Source organism: Xiphophorus couchianus, chromosome 5, assembly GCF_001444195.1.
Source record: "Xiphophorus couchianus chromosome 5, X_couchianus-1.0, whole genome shotgun sequence".
Lineage (NCBI taxonomy): Eukaryota > Metazoa > Chordata > Actinopteri > Cyprinodontiformes > Poeciliidae > Xiphophorus > Xiphophorus couchianus.
Window position 1 is genome coordinate 21,732,146 of NC_040232.1, and position 16,533 is coordinate 21,748,678.

The 16,533-nt window shown below is 40.1% G+C and overlaps 1 protein-coding gene across 1 annotated transcript in view; it reads right to left on the reverse strand.

The window, feature by feature from the left end:
• Nucleotides 1-16,533, reverse strand: part of taf2 (TAF2 RNA polymerase II, TATA box binding protein (TBP)-associated factor) — a 29,924-nt gene that overhangs the window by 1,352 nt on the left and 12,039 nt on the right. The window contains exons 11-26 of the mRNA XM_028018127.1: nucleotides 15,869-16,004; nucleotides 15,642-15,796; nucleotides 15,287-15,401; nucleotides 14,995-15,104; nucleotides 14,476-14,541; nucleotides 14,261-14,387; nucleotides 12,902-13,027; nucleotides 10,328-10,468; nucleotides 9,531-9,641; nucleotides 8,906-9,099; nucleotides 8,054-8,193; nucleotides 7,042-7,111; nucleotides 6,440-6,549; nucleotides 967-1,196; nucleotides 597-761; nucleotides 33-135 (exon numbers count right to left, since the gene is read on the reverse strand). Coding sequence (XP_027873928.1) covers nucleotides 33-135; nucleotides 597-761; nucleotides 967-1,196; nucleotides 6,440-6,549; nucleotides 7,042-7,111; nucleotides 8,054-8,193; nucleotides 8,906-9,099; nucleotides 9,531-9,641; nucleotides 10,328-10,468; nucleotides 12,902-13,027; nucleotides 14,261-14,387; nucleotides 14,476-14,541; nucleotides 14,995-15,104; nucleotides 15,287-15,401; nucleotides 15,642-15,796; nucleotides 15,869-16,004 — 2,099 coding nt within the window. The remainder of the gene's footprint in view (nucleotides 1-32; nucleotides 136-596; nucleotides 762-966; nucleotides 1,197-6,439; nucleotides 6,550-7,041; nucleotides 7,112-8,053; nucleotides 8,194-8,905; nucleotides 9,100-9,530; nucleotides 9,642-10,327; nucleotides 10,469-12,901; nucleotides 13,028-14,260; nucleotides 14,388-14,475; nucleotides 14,542-14,994; nucleotides 15,105-15,286; nucleotides 15,402-15,641; nucleotides 15,797-15,868; nucleotides 16,005-16,533) is intronic.

Consider the following 16,533-nt stretch of genomic DNA (forward strand, 5'->3'; position numbering starts at 1 on the left):
ACATCATGCATGGTCATGGATCACGCTCCTACCTGGAGTGGAAGGTCTCTCCAACAGGTTGAGCTGGTGGTGGATGAAGGCCTGACTGTCATGGACCGTCTCCATGTCAATGTCTTCCTCCTCCATGGTGTTGAACTGCAACACAGAACTGATCATTCAACCTCCATCCATCAGACTAAAGCAGAGAATCTGGGATGGAGCACATTCTATGCATTAGTCTTCTATGTTTCTGTTCAGATCAAGTTTCATTTTGTTCTTCTACCTTCATAAATCAGCTTTTATTGATAATTAATGACCTTGAAAGCTGCCGTATGTAACTTAAAAAAATATATCTTTATATACACATTATTTTGTAGAAATCGATTTCCATTTGACATTAAAAGAGTTATTTATTGTTGGGGTTTTTTTTTGACAAGAAAGCCTAATTTTGTTGTATAATTATGAGTAAAAGAGATTTGAATATTTTTACTCTTTAAAGGAATAAAAACATCCAAGTGAATGTTGTGCAGGGAGTGATTTGGATGATAGTTTTCAGGAGTTGTGTCCTCACTGAGCCCGAAAGCAGCAGCTGGTTTAAGAACAGAGGATGAGCTAACCCTGATCTTGTAGCGTCCAGCTCTCCCATCATCCTCCTGGTGCTGCAGAATCTGCCCCGGCTCCGGGGGGGAACCCAAAGGGGTCTCAGCCTTCCTCTTCAGGCCCAGAGGGGGCTGGCCCACACCACACACCCCTAATGAGACAGGGTCTGGCTCTTCGTCCACCTCAAAGATACACACACACACACATATGCTCTTTCCTCAGCATCAGCTACTTTAGCTTTTATATGGTATCCAGTTCCTTATTCTGAAGAACACAACACAGTATAACAAAACCTATACAGTGACATCATTTGTCCTGCTTCCTGTTTAACTGAACATCAATGCTCTGAATGTACCGACAGCCCAGAAACAAACAGCAGCTACTCACAGCTGCATAGCTAATCCCCACGCCATGGATGCCTATGCTGGCTGGCGTGTCCATGACGACGCTGACTCCGAGCTCAGGCTTGATGGTGGGGTTGAGGACAGCCTTCTTCTCCTTCAGGTTGAGCACCAGGCCCAGCTCCGGCAGCGGCAGGCAGGACGGCCGGGTGAGGCCGAACAGAGTGTAGTAGAGGTTGACGGCATCGCAGCGCAGCCGCCAGTCATGAGCCGTACCTGGGATACAGAAGAACAGTATTTCAATTTTCTCTGCAGCCTTTCTGCTGTTGCTGGCCATTATTTATATGAACCTAAGATGAAACTGATCAAACTGTGCATAAAAGAAAGCTGCAAATGTAATACCAATATTTGAAAAGAAAACAATTGAGAGTTCCATAGATTAAAAAAAAAAGGTTGGTTAGCATTACTACAACAGCTGTTTCTGTATGTATAACCTGCAGAGTGTAGATACCCTCAACAGTGAGATTTCAACAAATATTTTTAAATCCATACTCTTCCATGACGGGGGCTGAAGGCTCAAATGGAGCAGATGACATCATAATTATTTTTTTTTCTTTTACAACTGTGAGCAGCTGATTAATATCTCAAAAACACCTGAACTACGACCCCAGATCCTAGAGGAGTTGAAAAGGAGGCGTCTGTGTATCCAGAGAGGAGGAGGAAGTTCAAAGCAACTCTTCCACCCATTAGAACGGACAAGGATCATATCGCAACTCCAACGTCTCTCTGCCCGACTTTCTAACTACACAGCCAGCCAGAATTAAAAAGGAGCAGCAAAAGCAGAGGAGGTGGATTAGCAGACCTTGCTGACAGCTGATGGTATCATCCAAGTCACATTACTGAGGAATATCATCTCTGCTGCCTGGACATTGAGCTCTCGTAACAGTCATGAGACCATCATACAGTAGCAGTCTTCAGTCAGAGGCCATCGCAGCATCACCATCTTCAACAACACTCTGACGATACTTTCATGATATGAGTTTATGATCATAAATTTTCCATTAGGAAAAATAAAGTAGCTTTGAACTGAACTGAAAGTCTCAGTCTTTCGTAGACTAAATGAACATCAGGGATGCGTTGACACGTTGTAAAAAATGCATTTGGGTTTTTAAATAGCTTCATTCATCTCTGCACTTCCTGCGAGTCTCTTTCAGGAATCCTGAACTTTAGGACTTCACTCAATTACAGGATCTACACCGAAAAGCATTGTCCCATAGAGTATTACACATGGTGCTTTTAAGGATCAGAAAGAATTCTACTTTTGAGTTTCCGGTCCGCTCAGTGTGGCTAAGGCTGAAAATTGGTTAGTTCTGATTACCAGCGACATTTTCCTATCATGGTTAAATGAGCTACGTTGGTGGTGTGCATCCTTCGTTGATCAGTTCAGCTAGCTGTGCATCCATCTGGAAAACCTATCAGCACTTTGGCCCTCACATTTACTGTGTTTCTGTACATGAATGCATCCTGGCCACACATTTTTATTAAACAGCCCCTCAGAGGCAATGGAAAGCAAGATAATGGACCCTCCATGGCAGCAGAACCAACTGGTCCAAGTTAGGAGTCATTTGAGTAGTTGGGTTGGGGCTAAATAAGCCATGCTGAAGCTGACCCAAACGGCCCGGCGCCGAACAATGGGGGTGGGGGCAGACTGTGGCTGCAGAGCATGGGGCAATAAATCGGCAGCAGCAACTGAAAATGCTCACAGGACTGACCTTCAGTTGGTGAAACATCATCCTGTCAGAGTGTTTAATACAGCGGGGGGGAGCAGAACAACCAGCACGCTCTCATTACACGCTATTCAAGCTGACCACAATGGTCACTACGTATTTAAACTGGCAGCAGAGCCGTGCAGCTCCCCACACCGAGCTGGCCAACAAACAGCCGTCCACTGAAAGTAATCATCATAAATAACTCAGCCCATCCTCCTCCACTTGTAAATCAGACGCAGCAACAAGAACCCAGGGGCTGGAGGGAAACTGAAACTGTGAACATATACTGGTATTTGGCTTTTGAGGTGGTGGGTATTTGGGTTGGCACTCTACCACTGGATGACCTGGTTAGCTTAGCTGAAAGGTACACAGGACCCCCTGGAAGGAAAAGAAATAATGAAACCGGAGGACACAATGGAAGGAAGGAGACGTGAACCAGAGAGCCGACCAAAGGCCTGACTGACAGAACACAGCATATAATAACAGCAGACAGAGACAGGAAGCTTATTTAATGCGAGCTCTGTTATTTGGATGCTGCTGTTCCCACACAGAACAAGAGCGATGTGAGAAAAAAAACCAAACACCAAACAGGAGGATGTGCATAAATAATGAAGGCTTCAACAGTCTGACAGAAGTACACAGCTCTCTAAGTGGGTGGCTGTGTTAGTGTTGGTCTGAGAGCACATCAGCATGCTTAGCTCAGTTTTTGTCGTAAAAAAGAGATTAGGCTACACTGCCTGCACATCATCCATGAAGCCTTAGCCAAAGCTGCAGATAACGGTGGGTCAGTCTTTCCACCAGATGTGACCAGGGATTTTAAAAAATATATTTAGATTAACTCACAGTTTACCTTTTCCTCATTCAAGGTATTCCAGAAGCATAACTTTAAAAAGTTCATGCTACCAAAAAAATCTCACAAGAATTTATTTTTCTTAGTTTAAAAATTCCGATTATTAGAAATTCTAAATCCACTTACTAAAATATTGAATATGTGTTTTAACTCCAGAGTCCTTGAGGTAGTGAAACATTTTGTTTTCAAAGACTAAACCGATTTTCTAAACATTTTCCTGCTAATTATATTGTTAAAGGTTCATCTGGGCCAACTGACAGTAAAACAGAACTACAGTTTCAGTTATTAAAGCTAAAACTAAATCAGTAACAATCAGGACCGAAATCTGGGTGTAGTGATAGACTCTGACCTGAACCTTCTATTACAAAGTTGACCTTCTATCACCTGAAGAACATCTCCAGGATTAAAGGACTAATGTCTCAGCAAGATCTAGAGAAACTCATCCATGTGTTTATCTTTAGTTGCAACAGTGTCTTCACTGGTCTGTCTAAAAAAATAAAAATCAACCCTCAAGATGCAGCTGATCTAGAACGCTGCTGATGGTGTTCTGACTAAAACCAGGAAGACAGAGCACATCACCCAGATCTAAAGTCTTGCCTTTGAGAAAATAGACTTTAAAATACTGTTGTTAGTTTACAAATCACTTAACAGCGTAGCATCACAATACATTAAAGATCTGCTGGTGTTGTTTCAACCTTCCAGACCTCTCAGGTCTTCTGGTTCTGGTTCTGCTCTGCATCCCCAGAACCAGAACCAAACATAGAGAAGCAGCATTCAGCTTCTATGCACCACACATCTGGAACAAACTTCCAGAAAACTACACACAAAAAAACACCTTTAAATCAAGGCTAAAAATCCTCCTGGTTAGAGTTACTTTAGATAAGTAATAAGTGGAACATTGATCAACATATCTGATGATGATTATTCTTGATTTTTACGCCAACATAATGTCGACTTAAGTGGTGCAATACTTGACATTTGATTTATCATTGGAAAATGTATAAATTTGTAAAAATTGTAAAAGTAACAATGGGTGTGTACCCAGGAGAACTAAATGCAGTAAATGGATTGATTTTCAGCAAAGTAGCAAAGTGGTTCAGCAAAGTAGTAAATCAAAGTGTAGCATTTAAGCAACTGTGTTTTCCACTTTTTGTACTCTTGACATTTCCCCTCTAACAGAAGTTTTTATTTTTCAGCAGAATCTGGAAAAATGTTTTTTTTGTGGGTTTTTTTATGATTTTCTCATAGCAGGAAAGCCTAGCTCTTTAAGAAAGATGTGCAAACTTGTGAAATCTACTTTACAACCACAAACCCTAATTGAGGTTTTAGTAATTTCTAAAGCCACTGTGCATCATGCAACCTCAAGAACTGAAAGGTCCACACCATTCAGAGACCGTGAGAAGGAGTTTTAATGAGTGACCTAGCCTGTTAAAATTAGACTAGGTTCTTCTAACTATTTAATTTCAGGAACTATGCTCTGAAATTAAAGACAACAATATCGCCATAAATTTGCTAACCCTGTCCTCTTCTTTGTAAAGAGAACAAGATATACATTTGTTTGCAGTTCATCTTCTCTGATGACAGGCTGCTGTGTACACATTCTGACCCAGGCAATATGTTCTGAAAAAAAAAAGTTTCTTGGTTCTGCTACATGCACAGTTTAAGCGGTTTTTGAGTAAAGAAACTGAGCATGCAGTAACTGAACCTCTATACGTGTTATTTACTCTACGTGTGGTAGAATCAGCCTGCTGTGGTCAGATTCTACACCAAACGAGTGGAGGGAAAAGCTCAGTCCTAATTTGTTGTATTAGTGAAAAAGAAGCCAAAGAGCCCTATGTCCAAACCCAACTGATCATTATCATTACTATTATGTTACAGAGACACTAAAAACACAGAGAGGTAACAGTTGCAAGTTTTTAAAGTCAGGTCCTTTAAACCCAGCTAAAATACTGAACATGCATCAGTGCAGTGACATCCTGCTGAACAATTGTAGCTGTGGGTTTACTATACATGGACTCTAAAGGCTGATTCTATTTGAGTTTGTCATCAGCCTGCATGAAGTCTTTTTATCAGTGTGTGACATGCCATCTCTTTAATCTGCCTCAGTTTCTTCACAAGGCAGCAAGTCTTCCACATCCAGAGACAGTACTGTGGTGAGTTTACGTTCTACTAGCACCATGTCACACCAATTCACCCACTCGGCTTTGTGACTGCCTCGCTCATTGCCTCAGGTGTGCTAACTCAGCCCGTACACAGGTCATGAGGTCAAGCCAAGGTGACAAGAAAGTGTCTGATCCAGTTTAAAAAGTGTAAAATATTCTCATGAATATTTTGCATTTATGTTAGCTGGTGTTAAAGTTGCACCTCACCACCCAAAGACAGAACTGGCCTTTTCTACTCACTCAGTCTTTATTATAACTTGAGTCTGTCACCAACAGTGTTGTCACAGTTACTTTGAAAAAATAATCTGATGTGGGATCACCGATTAATCCTTTAACAAGTAGTCAGTAAATGGAACTTTCAGCATCCGTTCACTACAAAGAGCCATTCAAATTTTGAAAATGTACATACTGCTAACAACAAGCCATTTTATTCCTAACATAGTTTTATATAAATTAAACTTAAATTTGATGAAGAGGTATTTTTGAAACTAGATGAAACTTAAGTCACTAGCACAAAATAATAACCCACAGTCACTAGGATAACTTTAATATTATGACTGGTTTGGAAACAGTAAATCATAAGATTACTTGCAACTGCAAAAAAGTGATCATATTGGAGTAAGGCATTACTGGTATCACTGGTCACCAAAAGACTGACTTTAAACTGAGCTCCACTAAGATCTCAGTTATACCATTTATCTTTAATCTTGGAGGGGTGTGTGTGTGTGTTTGCCTCACCTGAATTCATAAGTTTCCAGAGCTGATCGACCAGAGCTTCATTACACAGACCAGAGTCTGCTGACTTGGTGAACGGTGGGTTCTTACAGAGCATGCCCAGAATCTCGTGTCTGGTTGGAGAGGAAAACAAGAGTGTGTGTGTTAGTCTGTCAGCTGATTACTTCTGATATAAAGGCCAAAGTGACAGAAAATCCTAAAGTTCAGATTTGTTCATGGTAAGCGTCGTGCTAAAAAAGAAAAAAAAAGATTTTATCAGTTAAAGAAAACCTAAATATCTAAAGTAGTTAGATATCATATCACTTTTATATTGGTATTATCACTAATACTTATGTATTCATTCTACTAGTGACTAGATCATGTACATTTCAAATAAAGTATTAATATTATGATTCTTAGAATAAAAATATTTCATATATTCACACATTCTACAAAAATAATTGAACCTTTAGACAGAAAGGTTTATACCAAACTTGAGACCGATATAATTTCATATTCTCATGCTTCACTACACAGATATTCATTACATTGACATTACATTGTACAACTATTGACCTATAAAGATGCTTTTGTTCTAAGTTGTGAGAATCACACTGTGTGCTGACCTGACATAGTGGACAGGGTCACTCTGGACCATGTCAAGCAGCCACTGCAGGTCTGCTGAGCTCCGTTCAACTGCAGCAAGAAAACAAACAGTAATCATGCAGACACAGCAGGGAGAGAACTGAGCAGCAGGAATGAAAGGACATGCCAACTCGGACTGGCCTTGTTCCAAAAGCTCACTCAAAAGATCAGCGGTCTCATTTATAAAGGTGGCGTACGCACAAAACCAGGCCTGAAGCTGCCGTATAAAAACTAACTGGATGGGAGACGGTGAGGAATTGAAGCCATGCTACATCATGGTTCCTCTTTAATCGTTAATCATAAGGACTTTTTAAATAAAAAAAAGTCTAGAAGCCAAATTAAATCTTAAATCAAAGTCAGTTTTCCACCCAACATGATCAGCAGGGTGAAGCGGACCACAGGTTAACATGCTAAACGTGACGAGGTGTGGCACGATATATGTAGGGTTATATAGATTGCCCCCGGCATGGTTGACTAATGGTTGCGCCTAACCCTAACCCTACCCCTAACCCTAACCCTAACCCCTTGGGTATAAAGGGCCCGGTCATTAGCCCCGCCCCCTGGCCAATGCTGACTTGTTCCGCTAGTACTGCTGACAGTGTGGAACTTTCAATGGTCACGCCACTAGTAACATTTTTTTTTTCTTTGCCATTTCAGCATTTGGACATACTGTACATACACCTTTATTATATTATTTCAAACATTCCTCTGACAAACAACCTGGCGGATATTAGAGGAGATTTATTAGACATGTGCATCCCTTCATGGTTACAGTGGAGCCATTTTCATTAGAATCTCTGAAGAATGGGTTTTTGCACATTACTGAAATTTAAGGCACTTCTGAAAGCCAACGAGGCTCCAACACGGCAGTAATGAGGTTTACCTGGTAAAGCTGCTGATGAGACACAGAAGAGACATCTCAGCTTTTCAAGATCTGCATCAACAACTTTCAGAAAAATGCCAGGAACCAGCAAGGCGTCCGTGACTTCCTACCTCTCGTGTAGTCGACCAAAGCTTCCAGAGCAGAAACACGAACGTCTACGAAGTGTCCGTACTCAGCGTAGGCCTTGAAGAGAGACGGGTCACTGGGAATGTGGCCGTTCTTCTGAAGCTGGCGGATAGCTCTCAGACAGCTGCAGAGACATTACATCCACGACTGTCACAAAGTTTAAGCTTTATTGTTTTATTCAAAACAAATGAGTAGGAATGGGTGATACATCAACTTCATTAAATGAGAAAATTCTTGGGTTTTGAAGATTCAATTTTTGGAAAGTAAGGATTATTTTCATCAATCAACTACAGAAACCCTGTGGTTTATAGCTTCTGTTTATTTGGATTCCGAATTTAGTTCAACTCTATGATGGAATATTAGGGAAAGATATATATTTTTTATTTTAATTACAAGATAAAGTCATGATATTACTTGAATAGATTCATAATATTAAAATGAAGTAGTAATTTTATGAGAATGCCAACATAAAAAATAACAAAAAAATTTAATGGGGACTGTTGACCATCTTGTGAAGTTTTACTTTGGTATCAATTTTAGAGCTAATACTTAATAATTCATCTTTTTAACACATCAGCATCAAATTATTATATTATCAGTAGCATTAATTTGTACAAACCACTGAGTCCACCTCACAGAATGAATCTCACAGACTGAGGTAGTCACATCAGATCTTGCTAAAACAACTTTTTTTCCTCATTATTCGAAGACATATTTTTTTCTAGGAAAATTTTATGTGTGTATATATATAATTTTTTTCTTTCTCTGTTCTGTAAACTGAGATGCAGCGCTGCCAGGAGAAACCATGAAGACTAGTGACCGTCTCCTCTCTGTACCTAACAGTGATGGTATTCCTGAAACTCGGCAGCAGCTTCTCCATGTTCAGGAAGCGTGTGATCTCCTCCAGGATGAGCCGGACGTCGGGATTTAAGTTGTCCACCGTTCGCACCTCGTTGTTGATGCTGATGGCTGGAGTGAGGGAGTTGGTCAGGGCCTCGATCAGATCGGCCCGGTAGTAGTTATCTGAAAACTGGAGGCAGGTTGAGAGGAAGAGAAAGAGATTCTCATGCTGTTCAGAAACTGCTTTGTTCTTCCTGGCTCTGCTGGCTATGATTTACGGTGGTGATGTATGGAAAATGAATGCTCACACTGGCTCAAGCATTGCTTTGAATAATCAGGTCAGAGTTGGATGTGTTTAACGTAGAGACCAAAACCTCCGTTCTAGAACTATACGCCTGAAACTTCTGCTATATGAATGTCATCTTATCTGTTAACGTAAAAACTGGATAATGACCAGAAAATTAATAAATTATGTAACTGCTGGCACTTAATCACATTTTACAATCACAAATGTCTATGTGTTTTATGGCTAAATGTTTACATATGTTTTCCACAAACTAACTTCTGGCTGGTGTGGTGTGCCTTTGTATTTGCCCAGTCACTTAAAGAGGAAGTGTTTACTTTGTTTTTTCGGTTGTCGTTGTACTTGATGAGGTCGAGTATGAAGTTGAGGACATCTTTGGGACAGAGGTTCTGCACATCTCTGAGTAGCGCCATGGCAACCGGCATCGTCTGACATGAATGACGCGACATACATAGCATGTTAGAAGTCTTTGAAGCAAATGGAGAAACAGAAATCAATCAGATACTGATAATCAGGCTCAGTGGAATAATGGAAAGCTGAAGATGAAGAAACCAAACACTGTGTTTAGCTCAGAGTTAACCATTATTTTAATAATTCTTCTGACGATTAATCAGTTTTTAAAAAACTGCCACACTCTGCAGATTTTTCATCTAACCAATTAAACTTATTTTACACAATATTAGAAATATATAAGACAATGCAAATAATCTAATAATTTAATTATTTTTAAAATAAGAAAATAAACTATTTATTGCCTAAAATGCAACAATAGCAATCCTTTAGTGAGCTACAAATACTTCTAACATCAACATGTGGAAAGATCAGGCCTTTATGCTAGATATCAAAAGGCGTTTAATAAGAGACTTCTTTATTAACAAAATATGAACAAGATGAAGCTCATAAAACATATTTGCACACAAAGGGTTTTTTTCTATATCCTAAATGCAAATGTATATATTTGTGTACAGTTTTGGCTGAATTACTGCTCTGAATCTGTTGTTCTTTCAGCAAACTGCCCTTTTAAAATCTGCATAGTCCAGTTAACCATTAATCGATTAGTAATTAGTTGATGATTATTTCAACAATCAAACTAAACAGGTAGTTTAGTTTGTACCTTCTGTAGGAAGTAGCTCTGGAAGTTGATGAAGTTGTTGGTCCTGACGATGTTGGGGCAACTCTTGCAGCAGAACATTCTGGTGAAGAGCGACTTCATGGCGGGTGGACCCTGCCAGGTGCTCACCATGGAGTTGGCGATCTGCATTGTTAGAGTGAGACCAGTCAGTTCGGTCAGTAGGAGTTCAGGTCAGCTGCTGCATTAAACCTAAACAGGAACTGGAAACAATGTTCTTGCAGACACAAACTTGAGACAGGATGATGAAAGCTGAAATCCGAAAACACTTTGCTTTGTGTGCCACAGAAACCAAAGGTGAAAAATGTTGGGACTCTTGCAACAATGGGCTTTCTGTGCGTTCTGGTTGCTGTGGTAAGAACTGGCACACAAATTAAACAGCTCGTGGGTTTGCAGCCCAGCGGTTGCTTCAACAGGATATTAGGGAATTTATGTAAATGTGCTAATATGGGGCCAGGGTCATTGACACGGGATGTTGTTTTTAGTTGGAAAAATAAAGCGAGGCGGCAGCAGCAGTTTGATTTCAGATATATTCACCAACACGGCTGATCACGCTTGGCCTTTTTCTTCTTCACATCAGCATTTGGCTAATTGCTTATTCATCTCCACATTTTCTGATTGTTACTCACAACTCAACGTGATCCAGGCCCATCAGAGAGCAGCCAAGTTCATGACAGTGCATCAGACTTCACTTTGTGGTGAGCCTGGGTCAACGTTAGGAGTGCAAACGTGTTTATGTACATGACAGAGTGTGTTGAGCTCGCTGGTCGAGCCAGTGTGTGTGTCATAAGAGCATTACGACGCAGTCTGTCGGGGTTTCGTGAGACGTCCATTTGAACCTCCACACAGTTAGTTTATTGTGCTGTGAAAATATTGGTTCAGGTGGAACCTGTAGGATGGAAATCCAAGCCCAAATCCAGAGAAAGGAGAATTTCCTGCAGCCACATGATGGGATTATTCAGAGCAGCAAGAGATAAACTGATGGGTGGCCCTTCTGGGTTTTCACAATATTACTGGAACCAAACATTCACTTTAAGAGGTGGCCTTTACAGAGACATTTAAAAGTGAAAATGTGTAAAAGGTGTGTGTGAGTCCAGTCAGTCTGTGAAGCTACAAACTGAACCTCTTTGTTCTCGTTTTTCAGCTTTCTCTCATTTCTGAATCCACCATGAGTCAGCCAGGCTCACCACACAGTGAAGTATGGCACATGTTAATTCTCTAATGAACCTGGCAGAACCTCTGATTGGCTTGGATCACTTTCAGTTGAGAAGAAAAATGTGGAGAGGAATAAATGATTAGCCAAAAGGCGGCATATTAAAAAAAAAAAGCACAGAAAGATGCATGTTGCAAATGGCAAAGAAATTCATCCGTGATCAGGAATATATCTGAACACACAGGAAAACACTACAGTGTTAGTCTTCATTGGTATTAGGTAGGCCTGCACCGATTCCAATTTTTCCATGTACCAATATCTTTTGTCTGAGAAGTTGCTTAACAGAGCAATAAAGTCATCAATTATGTGCCGTCATGACGTGGTGGGTGGCGCTGCCAGTCAGCCTCTCTCATGGCAGAGCAAATGGGACAGAGGCCGATGTTCAGACCTTTCTAACAGTTGATCAGATCAGCATGAAGTAGGGCTGGGTGACAAATCCATTTGAACAAATTATCAACTTGTCTGGTTTTGAAAATTTAATTCAAGGGAAATCTGGATCTTTTCCAGCAGTACACTCCTGGGGTCTTCATACTTGATGATGTCACTCTGACATTCTGATGATGTCAGTCCCACCAAGGTCCGCCATCTTGTTTTGACGAGTGTGTTCCACAGCTCACAGAAGTAAAGAAATAAAGCCCCTTTTTGAAAATATTTTCTGTCATTTGCCATTACTTTTTAAGAAAAAAAGCGAACAAAAAAAAGATTAAAATTGAATTTGGTACAATTCATTTTTTGTAAAGCCATAGTACCCAGCCCTAGTTTCACATGTAAGGAAATTGGGACAGATTTATCAGTGCGCGTCGAGCATCAACCCCGTTACAAACCACAACGCTTTCAAATGGACCAACTTTCTCCTGTCCCATTTGGACAAAACCCTGAGTTCATAGAATCAGCATTAAAAAAAGACTTGATTACATTAAAAATGTATTAATTGATGGAAGCTTTTCTTAAAAGAAAAAAAAAGACGAACATCAATTGATTGATTAGTTAGAATGATTTGTTTCAGATTTTAAATTTAAATTTTATGTTCTTTTATCTCTCGCTTTCTTTTAGAATTTTAGAGCATGGTGCATCATCCTGTAAAGGTTACTCACCTGTCTCACCCAGGTTGGTGAAAAAGAAGTGCGCTCATCTCAGTGAACTGCTGTGATAACTAGAACTGATGTGACCAGGGTTAGCAGAGCTCGCTGCTTAAACAAACCTGCTGTTTATCTGGGATCCATTCTCTATCTAGAAAGGCTTTACTGTGAGCAATTCCACATGAAAATAGCAGCTCCAGCTGGTGCCTCCACAAAACAACAATCTTCCAGGTTTCCTGATCGTGAAGAGAGTGAAGAGAGACCAACCTTAGCTAAGCAGAAGCAGGCCTGCATGCGGACTTTGTAGAAACATTGCTCTTGCTCCAGGATGTCAGTCAGAGCCAATCTGGAGGCGGGAGTTGGGAATTTTTCCAGTGCTGTGATGGCTTCCTCCTGCAAAACAAAGAAGATGAGGTAGCCATCTAAATGAAAGCTTGTCATTTAAGGAACAAAGACGAGAGCATATTGGCAGACTGTTTGTATGTTTGACAGCATTCTGCAGGGAACAGAATCATTTGAATCATTCAGTATCATCCTGTAATTAGGTAGTTACCAGCAGAAAATCTGAATTATGTTTAATACAGTGTGAGTGTTGCTATGGGAACCTATGTGGATGTAATTAGCCTCTGGAGCACCATGCACTTGGTTGGATATGTGGAGAATCCCAACTGCTGATCACCATCAACAGAAACTTTTCTTCCTCTGGAGGAAGACGTGCTTCTGCAGGACATGTCTATCATAAGTGACACATCATCAGCTTTTTTTTACTGGACAGATTCCTAGCAGGATTAACCAGAAATTCATTTCTCTGTCCCTTGAAATTTGAGATTACTTCACGGAATAACAGCTCAATTATAAGCAGAGAAAAAAACTTTTAAAAAGTTTGTAAAATGGAGCCTAAGAAATACACTTTGTAACAGGCCTGTTGCAATAAGCAATAGATCTATTAACCAGATGAGAAATTCAAACAAACTCAATAATTTCAAATTTGATGATTTATTGTTTTTCTCTTTTGTCTCTTTCTACCAAACACTGGATGTTTGGTGTTCTGGTCTCAACTAGACTTTTATGAAGGACAATTTAGTTTTCAGAGACTACATAATACATTTTCTTTTGCTATTTTTGTTGGTTTACATATTTATTTTTCTATGTTTATTGATCTTCAAGAATGTGTTCTTGCATTATTACGCTATTATCTACTACTTAGAAATGGTCTCAAAACAACATTATTACCGTTTATCGCAATAACTTCCGGAACAATTTATTATTGTAATCGTGGCAGGTCTACTTTCTAGTGAGGAATACTTTATCACATGTATCACATCAGATACATGATTTCAACACTATTACTCCACCCTCTGAAGAAGGTTTGTCTTGTTAAAAGGGTGAAACCCAGGGTGACATTCAAAAAGCTATCTGAGGCCTTCAGGCAGAAGCCTGTAGCCGTGTCCTAAATTTACAGAAGACTTTATGTTTCTCCAACTTTACAAGTATGAAAATTTATTCTAAAAACCTCCTGTGAACAAAATCAGCGTTCACCGTTTTGAAGAACTTATTTGTCCAAGCAAACGTCCAGAGACAGACGCCTGTTGCTAGGAGACGGACCCTGACCAATTCCCAGCCTACCTGTGCTACCACATCCCTCTCGTAGCGCAGCTGATACTGCCACATGAAGTCGGCCTGCTCAAACTCCACTTTCCTCAGGATGGACATGTCTGGATCTATCCGGATCCACAGCAGTGGAGAGTCGGCGCTGCGGAGGAGTCCATGGAGAGGTGAAAATACACAACCAGGCCAATGTTTCTTACAGGAAATTCTTTTAAAAGAGTTGAAGCTCTTACTCCATTGCCGACAGATCCATGTCAACTTCCTCTCCATTCATCAGAGGAATCTTCTTCTTCTTGTTTCTGGAAATGTCACCAAAAAAAGCTTTATACCAGCAAAAAGCAACACGTTTCCCAAAAAGAAATAGAAATCTACATTTTTGCCACAAAACAAGAAACAAAAAACATTAAAATTTGTCCACATTTGGCAGGATTATAAATAACTTATTTGCCTTTAAGCTAATGCTGCTCCTTACTGATTTAAATGCTGAAACAGCAAAAAAGTGATGACAGTAGCCAAGTTTCCATTACTAATGTGTGCAAATCTTTGTTGATATTCTGCTAAACAAAATTTTGAAATCACAGTGTTAAGAAATTCAGTTAAAATCATAAATTAATAAGTTTGCTCACAAGATAAATGTGATGTTTCCATTCCATTAAGCAAATTTATTTTCATAATTCTGATTTAATTTTGTCATTTTGTAATTCTGATTCTGATTTTTGTAAATCTGATTTGTGCATTTTAGTGTAGCTCACCGTCTGCTCTTTGAATGGCAGGGGATGTCATGTTTCAGACTGTTCTCCTCTATCTGCAGTGTGTGGTTGAACGAGCCGTCCAGCTCCTGGACCGTCACCTTGATGGGTCCCTGCAGACAAACACACAACACCTGATATCTGGGCCTGATTCAGGCTTCAGTCTCTTTAAAGAAACCAAGTCAATTTCACTGATGTAAACCTATAGAAGAAGCCATCAGGTCACTGTTAATGTGAGCATAACGGTGTGTAGAATGTGTGTGTGTTCTGCAGGCTGAGCGGTTGTGTTGCTCACCACGTATTTCTGAGTTCCAGAGGACGTGTAGTCCTGGCGGATCTCCAGCTCCAGCACATTCCTCTTCCTGTTGAAAGCAAAGCTGCCAAAGAATTTCACAACCCCGCTCTGATCTCTGCACATGAAGAGTTAAGGGGCTTGACGTGTGCACAGACACTAACTCCAAAAATCTGAGAAACTTTTTCTAACATGGAAAAAAAAACAACACTTGGTTGTAATTTGAGAGGCGATGCAACAAGAGCATGTTTGCTTTGCATTTAACAAAGAAGCTTTGTTTTTCAGCAGCAACATATCTTGATAATTGCCTTTGTTGTGACAAACGGATGAGGTTGAATCCCAGCATGAGGAAGGATACACCCACTGCTTGATCAGAGGCCCGATGTCTTTGCCAGAGACGTTGGAGATGGATTTGAGGAAGGCGTGCGTCGACAGAAGCATCTGGCTCCACATGTGGCTCTGGTATTTCTGAGACGAAGCTGTGCTGGCCAGGCTCAGGAGTTTGTTAAACACCTACAGGAGAACAACTCCGGCTTAAAAGGGGAAAGTACAAGCCTGGAGTGTGATGTGATGGCAGTGTCATACCTGTAACATAAACTCCATGCTGATTCTGTTTTCAATCAGCCTCATAACCAGGTGAGCCTTACACTGGAACATCTTGAAGTACTCCCAGGACAGGGTGTGGGGGTGCTTGATGGAGAAGTGAAGGTGGGGAGTGGGGCTGAAAACGGAGAAGCTGGGTCAGCTAGGATACAACAGGTGGCTACCTCCAGGTACTGGGTTCGTTTTCTGAACATCACAATGATTTACAGAGTAAAGCCTTATTCACACAGATTAGTTTTACCGAGGGTTCACTAAGGATGTGTGATATAGCACAAAATTCATATCCCAATATCTATTGTGATGGGTGGTGGTAGTGACACATAACTTAATATGTTTTTAGTATAAAACCTACAAAAAACATACTAATTGAGTATGTGCTGTCATTCCATTAAAGAATTGAATGAACATTGTGATTAATCATCAACATGGTTAAGTTGGTAAGCTTGGAATGTAAAACTGCATGTTGTCCTAGAAATGTTAAAGAAAATATTTCATTGTCTCAAACCAAACATCTCAGTTTTCCAGGTTTTTATATTCAGGACAGTTTAAAATAAGTAATTTTGTTTTACACGTAAATTAGACATTTTAACAATAATTTAGGAACGGTAAATTCCTAAATTAAGAAAACATTTATCGCTGCATTTTTT